The sequence below is a fragment of the Eleginops maclovinus genome, chromosome 10 (genome assembly GCF_036324505.1).
Source record: "Eleginops maclovinus isolate JMC-PN-2008 ecotype Puerto Natales chromosome 10, JC_Emac_rtc_rv5, whole genome shotgun sequence".
NCBI lineage: Eukaryota > Metazoa > Chordata > Actinopteri > Perciformes > Eleginopidae > Eleginops > Eleginops maclovinus.
In genome coordinates, this window is record NC_086358.1 from 12,699,985 (window position 1) to 12,717,630 (window position 17,646).

General features: G+C 41.6%; 1 protein-coding gene and 14 non-coding genes across 15 annotated transcripts in view; all 15 read left to right on the forward strand.

The window, feature by feature from the left end:
• Positions 1–5,391, forward strand: part of LOC134870897 (glutamate receptor ionotropic, NMDA 2C-like) — a 43,873-nt gene extending 38,482 nt beyond the window's left edge. The window contains exons 16-17 of the mRNA XM_063893406.1: positions 1,076–1,308; positions 2,633–5,391. Coding sequence (XP_063749476.1) covers positions 1,076–1,308; positions 2,633–4,162 — 1,763 coding nt within the window. The 3' untranslated portion in view covers positions 4,163–5,391. The remainder of the gene's footprint in view (positions 1–1,075; positions 1,309–2,632) is intronic.
• Positions 5,392–7,785: 2,394 nt separating this feature from the next.
• Positions 7,786–7,858, forward strand: trnar-ccu (transfer RNA arginine (anticodon CCU)). Its single transcript has one exon. It is a non-coding gene; the product is annotated as a tRNA-Arg (tRNA).
• A 525-nt stretch (positions 7,859–8,383) lies between these two features.
• On the forward strand, positions 8,384–8,456 carry trnar-ccu (transfer RNA arginine (anticodon CCU)). The gene has a single exon. It is a non-coding gene; the product is annotated as a tRNA-Arg (tRNA).
• A 624-nt stretch (positions 8,457–9,080) lies between these two features.
• On the forward strand, positions 9,081–9,153 carry trnar-ccu (transfer RNA arginine (anticodon CCU)). Its single transcript has one exon. It is a non-coding gene; the product is annotated as a tRNA-Arg (tRNA).
• Positions 9,154–9,357: 204 nt separating this feature from the next.
• trnar-ccu (transfer RNA arginine (anticodon CCU)) lies at positions 9,358–9,430 on the forward strand. The gene has a single exon. It is a non-coding gene; the product is annotated as a tRNA-Arg (tRNA).
• Positions 9,431–13,339: 3,909 nt separating this feature from the next.
• On the forward strand, positions 13,340–13,412 carry trnar-ccu (transfer RNA arginine (anticodon CCU)). Its single transcript has one exon. It is a non-coding gene; the product is annotated as a tRNA-Arg (tRNA).
• A 281-nt stretch (positions 13,413–13,693) lies between these two features.
• trnaq-cug (transfer RNA glutamine (anticodon CUG)) lies at positions 13,694–13,773 on the forward strand. Its single transcript is given in 2 exon segments — positions 13,694–13,730; positions 13,738–13,773. It is a non-coding gene; the product is annotated as a tRNA-Gln (tRNA).
• A 556-nt stretch (positions 13,774–14,329) lies between these two features.
• On the forward strand, positions 14,330–14,402 carry trnar-ccu (transfer RNA arginine (anticodon CCU)). The gene has a single exon. It is a non-coding gene; the product is annotated as a tRNA-Arg (tRNA).
• A 559-nt stretch (positions 14,403–14,961) lies between these two features.
• Positions 14,962–15,034, forward strand: trnar-ccu (transfer RNA arginine (anticodon CCU)). Its single transcript has one exon. It is a non-coding gene; the product is annotated as a tRNA-Arg (tRNA).
• A 318-nt stretch (positions 15,035–15,352) lies between these two features.
• On the forward strand, positions 15,353–15,425 carry trnar-ccu (transfer RNA arginine (anticodon CCU)). Its single transcript has one exon. It is a non-coding gene; the product is annotated as a tRNA-Arg (tRNA).
• Positions 15,426–15,985: 560 nt separating this feature from the next.
• trnar-ccu (transfer RNA arginine (anticodon CCU)) lies at positions 15,986–16,058 on the forward strand. Its single transcript has one exon. It is a non-coding gene; the product is annotated as a tRNA-Arg (tRNA).
• A 205-nt stretch (positions 16,059–16,263) lies between these two features.
• Positions 16,264–16,336, forward strand: trnar-ccu (transfer RNA arginine (anticodon CCU)). The gene has a single exon. It is a non-coding gene; the product is annotated as a tRNA-Arg (tRNA).
• Positions 16,337–16,598: 262 nt separating this feature from the next.
• Positions 16,599–16,671, forward strand: trnar-ccu (transfer RNA arginine (anticodon CCU)). The gene has a single exon. It is a non-coding gene; the product is annotated as a tRNA-Arg (tRNA).
• Positions 16,672–16,952: 281 nt separating this feature from the next.
• trnar-ccu (transfer RNA arginine (anticodon CCU)) lies at positions 16,953–17,025 on the forward strand. Its single transcript has one exon. It is a non-coding gene; the product is annotated as a tRNA-Arg (tRNA).
• A 207-nt stretch (positions 17,026–17,232) lies between these two features.
• trnar-ccu (transfer RNA arginine (anticodon CCU)) lies at positions 17,233–17,305 on the forward strand. The gene has a single exon. It is a non-coding gene; the product is annotated as a tRNA-Arg (tRNA).
• Positions 17,306–17,646: the final 341 nt, after the last annotated feature.

The following is a 17,646-nucleotide window of genomic DNA, read 5'->3' on the forward strand; positions in this document are numbered from 1 at the left end:
TTAATATCCTGGAGAACAGCAGGGAGTGTTATAGATACGATTATCTCCATACACACAAACACACTCATATGCTTCCTACCTATATATACACAAACACGCTCACCATGAGGGCTGCCGGTGTGGAATTAATATCCTCCGCTCCTCTGGGAGCTTAAGAGCACCCCACACACTCACGCCGAGCTTTCAGGGATGATATAAGAAATAGTGTGTTTATGATCCTCATATGCTGACTGAGAGGGAAAATAGGCTGTGCTTCCTGAAGGCCGCTTTGGAGAACGCAGCTCAAAAGGTGGCCACCTGTTCAGAGGCCAGAAGGAATAACTTATGTGGCAATGAAAGCTCAAGGAAATGGTGTTTAAGTGATGTAAATTATTCTCATCTAAAATGTGCTTTGTTTGTGCGTTTGGTTGCCTTTGCAATTCATTGTAGTGTGCAGCCAGAAAGACGCTTTTCAAGTACAAATTATAAATGTGTTTTTGCCATAATTTTATACACATTCCCCAAAATGTCAGCATATGGATCAGTCGGGTTGATAATGTTAAAGTACTGTCTTTTAGCTTTAGTTTGAGGGTTATTGCAGTGTTGGACCATTTTGTACAGTTTAAGTCCCCCAAAGTTCTGGCAATGGAGCAGGAAAACTATAATAATCCAAGTGAAAAACTGAATGTGTCTTATCTGCCCAAGTCTTGCCAATTCTGTCACCTGACCTCAGGGAAGGTAGTGAAGCAAAAAGCGTTCCTGTCAATAAACAATTGATTACTGTTGTATGAATGATTTGGTTTGAAAGAAAAAACACTGTACATCTCCAATTGAATCAACACCGAAAACAAAGAAAAGAAAATAAGAAGATGGCTATCCTCACCAACAAGAGACCAAGGGTTTCCGTGGGTCAATTCCAGCCACTACAAAGACTGTGGCCCCCACTATTACATAATACCCAATATTACCCATGATCTTCAGGATCTTCATCTTCATTGTTAGCTTACATATCTCTTATTAATTATTACTCTACCCTGTCATCTCATGTACTCTTTTGTTTTCTCCCCTCTACTCTTACAAACCTACTTCCCTCCAGGAGACACGCAGCGCTTGGAGACTGTGTGGTTGTCGGGCATCTGCCAAAACGAGAAGAACGAAGTGATGAGCAGCAAGCTGGACATTGACAACATGGCTGGCGTCTTCTACATGCTGCTCGTGGCCATGGGCCTCAGCATGCTGGTTTTTGCCTGGGAACACCTGCTCTACTGGAAACTGAGACACTCCCTCCGCAAGTCTCGCAAACTTGACTACATGCTAGCCATCAGTAGGGTGAGATATGCAAATAAGTCATTTGATTAATAAGTTGTTGTCCTCTGACTTGGGTAGCTTGTTTTCTTTTAGATTGGTTTGATTTCTGATTGCTTGGTCATGTTCAGAAATGACTCTTGTGATTCCTACAGCAGTTATTTAGTTTGTGAAAAGCGGATTGGCTGGCTATAATTGGATTAGTTATGTAACAGTGATTGAAAGATCGGCCGGTTGATTATTTTAGATTTTATTTAAGTGGTTGCTTGCTTGTTTGCAGTGATATGTTGTTTTACATGAAATGACTTTTATGTGATGATGGATAAGTGCAACTTGATGTATTTCATGTCATTACATTGTATCATTAACGGGCCTTGATAAAATATTAGCTAAAATATCACTGCAACGTTTTACAAAATAAGAGGAGAGGGGAGAGATAAATGGCAAATAAATGAAGCACTAATTCTGATGTTTACTCTAAGCATTTAACTCAAATTGCTCACTGTTCATTTGCAATTAGCCTAAATCAGTGTCAATCGGTTTGTTGATGGCGTTGTTTGGGAATGTGGCCATCTAGGCATAAAAAGCTCTGGCTGAAGATGCAGCCAGGGAAATGTCTACTGACACCAGCCTCTGTGCTCCCCTGCCGTGTAATTACACTATTGTGCCTGGATCGGGGAATTATCAGATTAACGGCTAAATGACTATCTGATCATTAATCCTTGCGGGGTGGCCCCAAGGGCCAAATTTAATTTGGCTCTTTCAGGATCTCCCAGCCAACTGTAAGCAGAGAGCAGTCATGGGATTTGGACCTGTGTTTTTCTATGCAGTTATAGGTGGTGTGTGTGTGTGTGTGTGTGTGTGTGTGCGTGTGTGTGTGTGTGTGTGTGTGTGTGTGTGTGTGTGTGTGTGTGTGTGTGTGTGTGTGTGTGTGTGTGTATGTGTGTGTGTGTGTGTGTGTGTGCGTGTGTGTGTGAAGCAATCCCCTCAGCTTAAACTGTTTTTCTTTGAGTCCCGGGAGAATGCATAATAAATGTGTGACTAAGTATTGCCTCAGTGATGAAATAAGATATTAATGAAATCAGTTTTTTATTAGACTGCCAGTGGGGTTTTTATTGGTTAGGAAGTGGAACCTAACTTTGAGACACACAAATTGGTTGAAATTTCTTCTGTGAAATTGTCCCCTAAGGAGTGCTAGGTTGATTCGAGGTTAATCTTTTTGTGTTTAACTGTTTATTTAATTCCACATAATGAGGTGATTTATACTCTACTTCTTTTTTTGTCTTGTCTGTTTCCCACCTCTTGTTCCATCCTCATTCTTTCTTTATTATTCTGTTTCATCTCTCAGGGTATTTATAGTTGTTTCAAGGGAGTGGAGGAAACTGGGCGTTCATCTGGTTTGGCCAAACCTGACCTAACCTCCAACTATGCTCAACAAAACATGCTTAAGATGCTTCGCACTGCCAAGGACCTGGTCTCCACTGCCAATGTTGAAACGTCTCTGGACAACGCCACCAAGACCATAGAGCATTTGAGTCGTCATGGCGGCAGCTTGCCTGTTCGTATTCCACAAGTCGCCACGGAGGCCGTACCAGGAGGATTTGCCTATATTACGGAGAATCACTGCCCCCTTACCCCACCTCTGACAGCTGTTACCTCTCTGAAACATCAGAGGGGTGTGACCAGGCCCACGCCACTACGCTACACGCTCCCAACTCGCTCTTCTTCATGTCTGTATGACCGGCCACTTCCTGTGTCCAGCCTCAGTAGCCCCCATCTGGCCATGGGTGAGCCGCTCTCTCATCAGCACCCGCACCACTACCAGACCACAGGGAGACTCTATGTAGACCCCCATCCTCACTCCCCATTCATCCCCTACAATGATCTCCAGCTACCCGACATCTACGCATCTCACCCGGTCTCCCCGCATCAAAACCAACAAGTCCAAGCAGGCTTCTCCCGACGGAAAAGAAGATCTAAAAGTTTCCAGTGTGAGGATGGGGATGTGGAGGCGAGAAAACACAGGGACCAGGAAAAGAGCAACATAAGCCCTGTCTATCTGAGTGAGCTCAAAGCCAACCACCTCCAAGAAAACCACATCTCTGCCCCCAGCGTTGACTGCATCTACTCAGAGGAGGTGAAGTGTCCCAGAGTAGAGAACTACGGCTCCTGGCCTCCGGAGGACATGGTGTTCAGAGGTAGGCGCAGGCATCGTCGCCCATCTTTCCTTAAAGCAACATGGGGCAGTGAGCAGATACGTCAGATGGACGAATCCCAGTCCTCCCTGTCCAGCCAATCACCGTCTGCCCTGCCGGACCTGTTCCCGTGCATTCTTACTCAAGCCGCACCGGGAAAGCCCTACAACCCTGCCCAACTTCGAAATAACCTGTGCCTCCCACGGAACCAGGCCTACCTCCACATAAGGGAGGACCATAGGAGGCCTAATGGGCGTAAGGGCCAGAGGCTGCGCTACTCCCACTCCGCCCACCTCCCGACGTATGGCGAGGCAGTGCGACATGGGAGTGGTTTAGGGCGGGGGATGGTACGCAGAGCCACCAGCTTGCTTAGCAGACAATATGCCCACTACCTGAACTCATACCCTGGACTACCGCTCTACCACGGCCCCCTAGACCTGCAACACCACAGCCAGGCCTCCAGCAGCCCAGTGTGCCAGCTGCTGGCTTGTGGTGGTGGGAGATGTGGAAGCCAGCGGGCTCTGCTGTACCAGGACAGTGTGTACGGAGCCTATGGCATCTATCAGGGACCCCAGACTGGATCAGAGGCCCTAGCAGGACATGGAGCAGGGGGGCAGCCTGCAGGGAGCCCCTGCGTACTTCGTCCCTGGCGACGGGTTTCAAGTCTGGAGTCTGAGGTCTGATTGGAAACCAAAAGAACCTTAAAAGATGGATACTGTGGAGTAACAGAGAACAAGACCGCTATTGAGAGGGGGAAGTGTTAAGATTTATGAGAAGTTATAACTTGAAATAATTGTTGATTTTTTATGTGACTTTGTGTGGTAAAGAATAGAAGTTTGGGTCTGCAGCTTTTACAGATGTTTAAGACTTTTTTGATGTATACTACAATAAGATAAGAAAACTGCACTGTACCAATTTAACCTCGAGACAGTTGTGTAAAGCTGGGGTCGGCAGGTTTTACGTACTTGCTACTTTCCTACAATGCTTGTGCTTTCTGTGCTTCAATGTGCACTAAGATTTACAACAGTTCAGGGTGTTGGCGCATGGTTAACCTATAACCAGAGTTTTCATGCCGTGTGTATGTTGTATATATTTTATTGTGGGTGGTGGGATTCAGTCTTGGATGTTGTTAAGTAGATTAACTGTTTACAGCTAAAGGTGAACTAGTGAAGGGAACAAGGGATTGTATCTGGGAATACCTCCACCAAAAACAAGCAGCCACTGTAGCAAAAAATTGTGAAGATGAACATATGGTGAGTTTAATTCCAAAATAACATATTTAATGAAACAAACTTGACTCAAAACACGGGAAAGCAGTAGTTTTCTAGAATGAATTTATTCTGATACATCAGTTTATGCTTTCAGGTAACAGGTCATATAGGGAATAATGAGAGGTAGCAGAGACTTTGCGAAAGCAGTCCATATGAACACAATCTGTAAAATTAAGAAGGTATTGGGACAGCACGGACCAGCACTTGGTGTCTTAAACCATGGATTTGTGTTCCTCACTGAATTTCATTAGGAGGCTGCAGTACAGCACAACATCACACAGGGCCTCACAATAAAAATGAATCATTTAAATAATATATCAAAATGGAGAAGTCTCATTTGAGACTGGTTAGTGTCATATTCATGTATACTACATATGATAGGAATGTATTGTCACTCTTTAAACATTTCTAATAACATTTTAGCACAATTTTCATTTTTGTAAGGTTGTTGCCGATTTAGTTAAATATTTGTCATTGCTGTATTAACTCTATCAGTTGGCCTATATTAAGATTTTCATCTCTTTGTCATTTCCACTCTTTTATATTCCCTGTCATCCCTGTTTTCCCCAACCACTCTTACTTTTAAATGATCAAATTTGAATGAGGTAATGAAAGCTATTCTAGTATCTATATTACCTTGCTCCCTCACCCTGTAATTAATCACTTAGACCAATTAAAGAGCCTTTTTGGATGAACATGCAAATATGCCTCTTCTTTGTGGAGCCTTTAAAAACAGTTTTGGGAAAAAACATTTATCTGCTTTTTAGATGGGGAAATTGTTACCACTGTAATGTCTGTGTTGTAATTCTGAAGCTACAGCCAGCTGACACATTCAAGTCCATGTGTGGGACTTTTGTACAGATGAAACAAACTTGAAGCACTTTCAATGTTGCTAGAAGGTGCATTTTTGGCAGAGCGAGGATGGCAGTTTCCCCCCCTCATTTCAAGTCTTTATGCTAAGCTTAGTTAACCCTAACCATCTTTTGTCTGCAGCTTTTAATTTACCACACAGTTGTGAGGGGTATCGATCTCCTTGGATTGAAGAGATGGAAAAGAAATCATAAAGTGGCACAGCACTTGAAAATGATGGTCTGGATCATGATCAAAGCCCACTTCTCCAATATCATCATATAGAGGTCAGTCATCTGCTGCAGCATCCTGGAGGAATGTCCTTCTGGGGTTTGGTTCACATGTCAGCTGGCAACTGACAGAAAAAAAAGATTGCGCCAAGTGGTGAAAGTCTTATTCTTTTACTTGAAATCTTTTGAACTTTTAACAAGATTTCTGTCAGGCTTGTTGAACCTGACGGAGTAGCAGTCATCTTAAAACTTCCGCCTGCGCGCCTGAAGCAAGTTTAAGGAAAGATAAGCTACGATTCCAAGGTGACCTGTTGCCATGGCAATTACTCTCTCTCTGTATGCTGTTGTCATGACGAGATAACACTCAATTCAGGAGGCCAGATGAGTAATGTCAGAGAGTCCAAACATTGAGCGCTTTGATTTTTCCATTACTCTCTGCTTTGTTACTGGAGCATTGCCTTAGATTGGATCATAATATTGATTTAATCCTCCGCTGCTACTGATCCTATATTTTATTTTAGTTCAAGGTAATTGGACTTCTTTTCATCCCTGAAGAGCAGAAAGTGGTTCGGCCTGTATTGGTTATCAATACCTAATTGTTGGCCCAACATACAGCCCAGATAAACAGTGCTTGGAACAGGTGGAGTTTTGATCTTTTTGCAGATGGAAGGAAAGTATGGTAAAAAAGCTCATTTTACTCAAGGTTAATGGTTCAACAATATTGACATCTTCTGCTTTTAGTGTTGAGAAACAGAGACTGAAATATGAATTAAACATTCCTGAACCGTCTATTTATAGAGTTAAGATTAAATATAGCAAACTCTTTTAAAAGGTTAACAGGGTAAAGGAATGTGACATAACGCTCAACTTCATATTTTCAGAAATGATTTGTTTTTAAAAATAATCACACACTCATACTCAAACATGAAATGTATACACTATGTATATGAGGAGCTAAAGGTAAAGACACAATTAGAACCTATAATTACTTGGTTTTGGTGTTATCTCCCTTGAGCACCTTTGTAAGTATTTCCTTGCTACCCTGTATGTACACAGTATTTACACAGGCTATAATATGAAGCAGTACCAAAAACGACAGGCAAAGTTGAGAGCATTCTGCATGTTCAATATATATGTGTCATTGTCATGATGTGGCACCTGGAAGAGGATGCATTCATGAACTGTGCATTTCTACTTCTATTACATACTATCATCCTGAAGAGCTTATCCCTGCTGCTCCAGGTGAGAAGAGGAAGTCATTCATTTCAACAGCCATCAGACTGCAACCACTGTCTACAGCTGGGTCTCTGTCTCCAACTGTCACATTTAACTATAATATGTCTGCGATTTAAATTCAGGTGCATTTCATATTATACGTGTTTATTTATGATTGATAAATCCTGCTATTTCAGCCATACTTGTGGCAACCGTCACCGTTGTCTAAACTAAGAAATCTTAAGGTATTACTGCCATCTGTTGTCCCCAAAAGACACGTCTGAAGTTCCTTTCAAACATACAGTCCATCGCTAAAATGTGCAAAGACATTTCAAACATAGTGTCACAAGTGAAAGGAAGAAGGGATAGATATTCAAGTACCTGAAATATCCAACCAAAACCTTTCGTCACATTTCAGGGAGACGACTTTACGGCTGTGTTGTGAATAAAAGCAGTTACATTGCAGGGACACCACATAGAATGTGTGTAACTGTGATGTGGAGTTTAATAAGTATCTGTTAGTCCAAGGTTAGAACTCACACCCTTCAGTAAATGTCACCTTATGCAAGAGGACACATGCTACCATTGCAACGTGATTGGTATTGCAAGCCTCTTTGCATTAAGATGTTCTTTATACATGACGTAAGTGTGGTTTTTCAGAAATATTCAACATACTATAATGTCTAGATATTTTTAAAAGAATACTATATACTTTATTTCTCGTATATGTTGTATATTTTTGCCCCAGTGGCCTAATGGACAAGGCACTGGCCTCCTAAGCCAGGGATTGTGGGTTCAAGTCCCATCTGGGGTGATTCCTTGTATAACTGTGATGCAGGGGTTAAAACTGTCTGCAAGTCCAAGGTTTTGAACTCACACCCTCCGGTCAAATGTGAGCTTGTGCAAGAGGACAAATGCTCCCATAGAAATGGCTACGGTCTTGTAAGTCTCTTTGCATTAAAAGCTTCCTCTTCCTAACATAAGAGTCGATTGTTCTTAGATTTTTTACAGACTATATTATGATGTGTTTTTCTAATCATTTTGACACCTATGTTGTTTATTCTGATTATATCTATGGTGTCTCTTATAATGGACATTTTTCTACACAGTATAAGTTGTCATTTCCCCTGTTGATTGCTTTGTATAACTGTGATGCAGAGTTTATTAAGTGTCTGCTAGTCCAAGGTTTGAACTCAAACCCTTCAGTAAAAGTGACCTTGTGCAAGAGGACTCATGCTCCCATATAAATGTCTACAGTATTGTAAGTCTCTTTGCATTTAGATGTTCTTTTTCATAACATAAGTTGTTGTTTTTTCTCATATTTAGCAGAGATAATTTTGCCCCAGTGGCCTAATGGACAAGGCACTGGCCTCCTAAGCCAGGGATTGTGGGTTCAAGTCCCATCTGGGGTGTGTGCTTTGTTTAACTGTGATGCTGAGTTTAATAACTAAGTGTCTGCTAGTCTGAGGTTATAACCCGTGACTTTGTGCAAGACGAGACATCCTCCCATAGCAATGTCTTTGGTATTGCAAGTCTCTTTGCATTAAAATGCTCCTCTTCATAAGTTAAGTGATGTTTTTCAGAAATGTTCAACACACATATGTCGTTTTTTCAGAAATGTCTAGATATTTTTAACACAGTGTACCAGTCACTTTATTCTCATATTTGATGCACATTTTTGCCCCAGTGGCCTAATGGACAAGGCACTGGCCTCCTAAGCCAGGGATTGTGGTTCAAGTCCCATCTGGGGTGTGTGCTTTGTATAACTGTGATGCAGAGTTTAATAACTAAGTGTCTGCTAGTCTGAGGTTAGATTCCGCACCCTTCAGTAAAAGTGACCTTGTGCAAGACGACACATGCTCCCATAGCAATGTCTTTGGTATTGCAAGTCTCTTTGCATTAAAATGCTCCTCCTCATAAGTTAAGTGTTGTTTTTCAGAAATGTTCAACACACATATGTCGTTTTTTCAGAAATGTCTAGATATTTTTAACACAGTGTACCAGTCTCTTTATTCTCATATTTGATGCACATTTTTGCCCCAGTGGCCTAATGGACAAGGCACTGGCCTCCTAAGCCAGGGATTGTGGGTTCAAGTCCCATCTGGGGTGATTCCTTGTATAACTGTGATGCAGAGGTTAAAACTGTCTGCAAGTCCAAGGTTAGAACCCACACCCTTCAGTAAAAATGACCTCGTGCAAGAGACACATGCTCCCATAGCAATGTCTTTGGTATTGCAAGTCTCTTTGCATTTAGATGTTCTTTTACATAACATAAGTTGTTGGTTTTTTCTCATATTTAGCAGAGATAATTTTGCCCCAGTGGCCTAATGGACAAGGCACTGGCCTCCTAAGCCAGGGATTGTGGGTTCAAGTCCCATCTGGGGTGATTCCTTGTATAACTGTGATGCAGGGGTTAAATAAATGTCTGTAAGTCCAAGGTTTGAACTCACACCCTCCGTTCAAATGTGAGCCTTTGCAAGAGGACAAACGCTCCCATAGCAATGTCTTTGGTATTGCAAGTCTCTTTGCATTAAAATGCTCCTCTTCATAAGTTAAGTGTTGTTTTTCAGAAATGTTCAACACACATATGTCGTTTTTTCAGAAATGTCTAGATATTTTTAACACAGTGTACCAAACCAACTTTATTCCCCATTTTTGGGTTCCATTTTTGCCCCATGGCCAAAAGGCCCAAGGCCCGGGCCCTTTCCAAAGGGCCGGGGATTGGGGGTTCAAGCCCCAAATCGGGGGGGTTGGGGGCTTTGTATAACTGGAGCAGAGTTTAATAACTAAGGTTCTGCTAGCCCTGGGGGTTAGAACCCAAAAATTAACCCCCTTTTTCAGAAAAAAGGGCCCTTTGTGCAAGGGGGACAAATGCCCCAAAAGAAATGCCCCTTTTGGTTTGCAAGTCTCTTTGCTTTTAAAATTTGTTTTTTAAAACAAAACCCAAAAGTTTTGTTTTTTTTCCATATTTGGGCAAGAAAATTTTTTCCCCCCAGGGGCCAAATGGACAAGGCCGGGCCCCTCCAAAGGGCCAGGGTTTGGGGTTCAAGCCCCCATCGGGGTGTGGTTTTGTTAACTGTATCCCAATTTTAAATAACTAAGTGTCTGCTAGTCTGAGGTTAGTTTCCCGGGCACCCCTTCCCGTAAAAGTGACCTTGTGCAAGAAACAAAATTGCCCCAAAGCAATGTCTTTGGAAATTGCAAGTCCCTCTTTGCTTTAAAAATGCTCCCCCTTTCATAAGTTAAGTGTTTTTTTTTCCAAAAAAGTTCAAAAACAAAATATGTTTTTTTTTTCCAGAAATGTCTAGATATTTTTAACACATGTCCCGCCCATTTTAAAATTCTCATATTTGATGAAACTTTTTTTGCCCCGGGCCCTTTAATGGAAAAGGCACGGCCCCTAACCCGGGATTGGGGGTTCCCAAGTCCCATCTGGGGTTTTCCCTTGTATAACTGTGATGCGGGGTTTAAAAAACTGTCTGGCAATTTCCAAGGTTTAACCCAAAAACCCTCCGGTAAAATGTGAGCTGGTTCAAGAGGACAAATGCCCCCATATTTAATGTCAAGGGGTATTGTAAAGCCCTTTTTGAAAATTAAAAAGCTTCCCCCTTCCTAACAAAAGATCAATGTTCTTGATTTTTTACAAAACCTAATTTTTGGATTTTTTTTTCCTAAAAAATTTTTTGACACCTATTTGTTTTTTTTCTGATTATATCAAATGGTGTTTTTTTTAAAATGGACTTTTTTTCCTACAAAAAAAAATAAGTTTTTTCATTTCTACTGTTTTTTTGCTTTGTATAACTGTGGGGGAAAATTTATTAAGTGTCTCCTACCCCAAGGGTTTTAAAACCCTCATACCCCTTTTCTTTAAAAAGGGGAAACCTTGTGCAAAAAAGGCCAAATGCTCCCATAGAAATTTTCTTTTTAAATTGTAACCCCCTTCGCATTTAGATTTCTTTTACAAAACATAATTTGTTGTTTTTCTAAATTTTAAGCACAGATAATTTTCCCCCCGGGCCTACGGGCCCAAGGCAGGGCCTCCTAAGCCGGGGTTTGTGGGTTAAATCCCATCGGGGGTGATTTTTTGGGAATAGCTGTGATGCAGGGGTTAAACAACTGCCCCTTGCGAGCCCAAATTTTTAAAACTCATAACCAAACGGTAAAATTTGTGAGCTTGTGAAAAGGGGACAAATGCTCCCATAAAAAAGTCTTTGGTATTGCAAGTCTCTTTGCATTAAAATGCTCCTCTTCATAAGTTAAGTGTTGTTTTTCAGAAATGTTCAACACACATATGTCGTTTTTTCAGAAATGTCTAGATATTTTTTAAAAACAGTGTCCCAAAGTCACTTTTTTCCCTCATATTTATGCAAATTTTTCCCCCCCAGTGGCCAATGGACAAGGAAACGGGCCCCCCCTAACCGGGGGATTTTTTGGGTTCAAGTCCCTCGGGGTTTTGTGTGCTTTGTATAACTGGAGCAGATTTTTAATAACTAAGTGTCCTGCTACCCTGAGGTTAGAACCCAAAACATTTTCCAGTAAAAATGCCCTTTGGGTGCAAGGGGAAAAACATCTCCCATAGCAATTCTTTTTTGGTTTTTGCAAGTCTCTTTGCATTTAGATGTTTTTTTTAAACAAACAAAAGTTGTTTTTTTTTTCTCATATTTAGCAGAGAAAAATTTGCCCCAGGGCCTAATGGAAAAAGGCACTGGCCTCCAAAACCGGGGATTGGGGGTTTCCCAAGCCCCCTCTGGGTGTGGGTTTGTATAACTGTAAATCAGAGTTTAAAAACAAAGTGTCTGCTGGGTCTGGGGTTTTGTAAAGGGGGGGGGGGAAGAGAGAAAACCTTGAATTTGGTTTGGGGGTTTGGGAAGGGGGATTAAAAAGCCCCTTAAAAGGGTTGGGTGGGGGGTTTTTTGGGGCCAAAACCTTTAGCCCGTTTTTTGTGTCTGGGTTTTTTTTAAAAAAAGGGGTTTCCGGGCACTTTTATTCCTTTTGGGTTGCACTTTTTGGGGGCCCCGGGGCCAAATTGGACGGCCCACGGGGCCCCAAGCCGGGTTTGGGGGGTTTAAGCCCCACGGGGGTGGGTGCTTTTTTAAAAACCCGGTGATCGGGGGGTTAAAAAGGGGCGGGGAGTCCAAGGGGGGGAAACTCAAAACCCTTCAAAAAAAGGGCCCTTTGGGCAAGGGGAAACAAAAATGCTCCCAAAAAAATTTCCCACGGTATTGTAAGTCCTTTGCATTTATTTTTGTTTTTTTCATAACTTAATTGTTGGTTTTTTCCCAAATTTACCCGAGATTTTTTTTGCCCCAGGGGCCCAAAAGGGGAACAAGGCACTGGCCTCCTAACCGGATTGGGGGGTCAAGTCCCACGGGGGGGGTGTGGTTTGTAAAACCTGTATATTGTTTTTAATAACCCTAAGGCCCCGGCTACCCGGGGTTAGATTCCACACCCTTTTCAGAAAAAGGGACCTTTTGCAAGACACAATGCCCCATAGAAAAAGGCCCTTTGGTATTCCCAAGTCTTTTTGCATTAAAAGGCCCTCCCAAAATTTTGGGTGTTTTTTTCAAAAATTGTTAAAACCACAAAATTTTTTTTTCAGAAATGCTAGATTTTTTTAAACAGTGTACCATCACTTTATTTTTCATATTTGATGCAAAATTTTTGCCCCAGGGGCCCCAATGGACTAGGCACGGGGGCCTTAAGGGGGGGGGTTGGGGGGGGGGGGGGCGGGGGGGTCCCACGGGGGGGGGGGGGGGGGGTTTTAGTTCCTTGTAAAACTGGGAGCAGGGGGTTAAATAAATGTCTGCAAGCCCAAAAGGTTTTTGGAACCCACACCCTCCGTCAAATTGAGTTTTTTGCCAGGGACAAATGCCCCCCATAAAAAATTTCAGGGAAATTGTAATTTCTCTTTGCTTTAAACCCTTCCTCTTCCTAACATAAGAGTCGATTGTTCTTAGATTTTTTACAGACTATATTATGATGTGTTTTCTAATAATTTTGACTCCTATGTTGTTTATTCTGATTATATCTATGGTGTCTCTTATAATGGACATTTTTCTACACAGTATAAGTTGTCATTTCCCCTGTTGATTGCTTTGTATAACTGTGATGCAGAGTTTATTAAGTGTCTGCTAGTCCAAGGTTTGAACTCATATCCTTCAGTAAAAGGGACCTCGTGCAAGAGGACACATGCTCCCATAGAAATGTCTACGGTATTGTAAGTCTCTTTGCATTTAGATGTTCTTTTTCATAACATAAGTTGTTGTTTTTTCTCATATTTAGCAGAGATAATTTTGCCCCAGTGGCCTAATGGACAAGGCACTGGCCTCCTAAGCCAGGGATTGTGGGTTCAAGTCCCATCTGGGGTGTGTGCTTTGTATAACTGTGATGCAGAGTTTTATAACTAAGTGTCTGCTAGTCTGAGGTTAGAACCCGCACCCTCAGTAAAAGTGACCTTGTGCAAGACGACACATGCTCCCATAGCAATGTCTTTGGTATTGCAAGTCTCTTTGCATTAAAATGCTCCTCTTCATAAGTTAAGTGTGTTTTTCAGAAATGTTCAACACACATATGTCGTTTTTTCAGAAATGTCTAGATATTTTAACACAGTGTACCAGTCACTTTATTCTCATATTTGATGCACATTTTTGCCCCAGTGGCCTAATGGACAAGGCACTGGCCTCTGGCCTCCTAAGCCAGGGATTGTGGGTTCAAGTCCCATCTGGGGTGATTCCTTGAATAACTGTGATGCAGAGTTTATTAAGTGTCTGCAAGTCCAAGGTTTGAACTCATACCCTTCAGTAAAAGGGACCTCGTGCAAGAGGACCACATGCTCCCATAGAAATATCTACGGTATTGTAAGTCTCTTTGCATTTAGATGTTCTTTTTCATAACATAAGTTTGTTGTTTTTTCTCATATTTATCAGAGATAATTTGCCCCAGTGGCCTAATGGACAAGGCACTGGCCTCCTAAGCCAGGGATTGTGGTTCAAGTCCCATCTGGGGTGACTGCTTTGTATAACTGTGATGCAGAGTTTATTAAGTGTCTGTTAGTCTGAGGTTAGAACCCGCACCCTCAGGAAAAGTGAATTTGTACAAGACGACACATGCTCCCATAGCAATGTCTTTGGTATTGCAAGTCTCTTTGCATTAAAATGCTCCTCTTCATAAGTTAAGTGTTGTTTTTCAGAAATGTTCAACACACATATGTCGTTTCTCAGAAATGTCTAGATATTTTTAACACAGTGTACCAGTCACTTTATTCTCATATTTGATGCACATTTTTCCCCCAGTGGCCTAATGGACAAGGCACTGGCCTCCTAAGCCAGGGATTGTGGGTTCAAGTCCCATCTGGGGTGTGTGCTTTGTATAACTGTGATGCAGAGTTTATTAAGTGTCTGTTAGTCCAAGGTTTGAAATCATACCCTTCAGTAAAAGTGACCTCGTGCAAGAGGACACATGCTCCCATAAAAATGTCTACGGTATTGTAAGTCTCTTTGCATTTAGATGTTCTTTTTCATAACAAAAGTTGTTGGTTTTTTCTCATATTTAGCAGAGATAATTGCCCCAGTGGCCTAATGGACAAGGCACTGGCCTCCTAAGCCAGGGGATTGTGTGGTCAAGTCCATCTGGGGTGATTGCTTTGTATAACTGTGTTGCAGAGTTTATTAAGTCTCTGCTAGTCTGAGGTTAGAACCCGCACCCTTCAGGAAAAGTGACTTTGTGCAAGACGAGACATGCTCCCATTGCAATGTCTTTGGTATTGCAAGTCTCTTTGCATTAAAATGCTCCTCTTCATAAGTTAAGTGTTGTTTTTCAGAAATGTTCAACACACATATGTCGTTTTTTCAGAAATGTCTAGATATTTTTTAACACAGTGTACCAGTCACTTTATTCTCATATGTGATACACATTTTTGCCCCAGTGGCCTAATGGACAAGGCACTGGCCTCCTAAGCCAGGGATTGTGGGTTCAAGTCCCATCTGGGGTGATTCTTTGTATAACTGTGATGCAGAGGTTAAATAACTGTCTAAAAGTCCAAGTTCTGAACTCATACCCTCCGGTCAAATGTGAGCTTGTGCAAGAGGACAAATGCTCCCCATAAAAAAGTCTACGATATTGTAAGTCTCTTTGCATTTATAGCAATGTCTTTGGTATTGTAAGTCTCTTTGCATTAAAATGCTCCTCTTCACAAGTTAAGTGTGGTTTTTCAGAAATGTTCAACACACATATGTCGTTTCTCAGAAATGTCTAGATATTTTTAACACAGTGTACCAATCACTTTATTCTCATATTTGATGCACATTTTGCCCCAGTGGCCTAATGGACAAGGCACTGGCCTCCTAAGCCAGGGATTGTGGGTTCAAGTCCCATCTGGGGTGTGTGCTTTGTATAACTGTGATGCAGAGTTTATTAAGTGTCTGTTAGTCCAAGGTTTGAAATCATACCCTCCGGTCAAATGTGAGCTTGTGCAAGAGGACAAATGCTCCCATAAAAATGTCTACGGTATTGTAAGTCTCTTTGCATTTAGATGTTCTTTTTCATAACATAAGTTGTTGGTTTTTCTCATATTTAGCAGAGATAATTTTGCCCCAGTGGCCTAATGGACAAGGCACTGGCCTCCTAAGCCAGGGATTGTGTGGTCAAGTCCCATCTGGGGTGATTGCTTTGTATAACTGTGTTGCAGAGTTTATTAAGTCTCTGCTAGTCTGAGGTTAGAACCCGCACCCTTCAGGAAAAGTGAATTTGTACAAGACGACACATGCTCCCATAGCAATGTCTTTGGTATTGCAAGTCTCTTTGCATTAAAATGCTCCTCTTCATAAGTTAAGTGTTGTTTTTCAGAAATGTTCAACACACATATGTCGTTTTTTCAGAATTGTCTAGATATTTTTAACACAGTGTACCAGTCACTTTATTCTCATATTTGATGCACATTTTTGCCCCAGTGGCCTAATGGACAAGGCACTGGCCTCCTAAGCTAGGGATTGTGGGTTCAAGTCCCATCTGGGGTGATTCCTTGAATAACTGTGATGCAGAGTTTATTAAGTGTCTGCTAGTCCAAGGTTTGAACTCATACCCTTCAGTAAAAGTGACCTCGTGCAAGAGGACACATGCTCCCATAGAAATGTCTACGGTATTGTAAGTCTCTTTGCATTTAGATGTTCTTTTTCATAACATAAGTTGTTGGTTTTTCTCATATTTAGCAGAGATAATTTTGCCCCAGTGGCCTAATGGACAAGGCACTGGCCTCCTAAGCCAGGGATTGTGGGTTCAAGTCCCATCTGGGGTGATTGCTTTGTATAACTGTGTTGCAGAGTTTATTAAGTCTCTGCTAGTCTGAGGTTAGAACCCGCACCCTTCAGGAAAAGTGACTTTGTGCAAGACGAGACATGCTCCCATTGCAATGTCTTTGGTATTGCAAGTCTCTTTGCATTAAAATGCTCCTCTTCATAAGTTAAGTGTTGTTTTTCAGAAATGTTCAACACACATATGTCGTTTTTTCAGAAATGTCTAGATATTTTTAACACATCATATTTAGCAGAGATAATTTTGCCCCAGTGGCCTAATGGACAAGGCACTGGCCTCCTAAGCCAGGGATTGTGGGTTCAAGTCCCATCTGGGGTGATTCCTTGTATAACTGTGATGCAGGGGTTAAATAAATGTCTGTAAGTCCAAGGTTTGAACTCATACCCTCCGTTCAAATGTGAGCCTGTGCAAGAGGACAAATGCTCCCATAGCAATGTCTTTGGTATTGCAAGTCTCTTTGCATTAAAATGCTCCTCTTCATAAGTTAAGTGTTGTTTTTCAGAAATGTTCAACACACATATGTCGTTTTTTCAGAAATGTCTAGATATTTTTAACACAGTGTACCAGTCACTTTATTCTCATATTTGATGCACATTTTTGCCCCAGTGGCCTAATGGACAAGGCACTGGCCTCCTAAGCCAGGGATTGTGGGTTCAAGTCCCATCTGGGGTGTGTGCTTTGTATAACTGTGATGCAGAGTTTATTAAGTGTCTGTTAGTCCAAGGTTTGAACTCATACCCTCCGGTCAAATGTGAGCTTGTGCAAGAGGACAAATGCTCCCATAAAAATGTCTACGGTATTGTAAGTCTCTTTGCATTTAGATGTTCTTTTTCATAACATAAGTTGTTGGTTTTTCTCATATTTAGCAGAGATAATTTTGCCCCAGTGGCCTAATGGACAAGGCACTGGCCTCCTAAGCCAGGGATTGTGGGTTCAAGTCCCATCTGGGGTGATTCCTTGAATAACTGTGATGCAGAGTTTATTAAGTGTCTGCTAGTCCAAGGTTTGAACTCATACCCTTCAGTAAAAGTGACCTTGTGCAAGAAGACACATGCTCCCATAGAAATGTCTACGGTATTGTAAGTCTCTTTGCATTTAGATGTTCTTCTCCATAACGTAAGTGTTGTTTTTTCTTAGAATGTTTACAAACTATACTATGTTTATTTTTCTGAAAATATCTATGGTGTCTTTTATTATAGACATTTTTCTACACGATATAACTGTGATGCAGAGTTTATTAAGTGTCCGCTAGTCTGAGGTTAGAACTCACACCCCGTTTTTCTCAGAATCTTT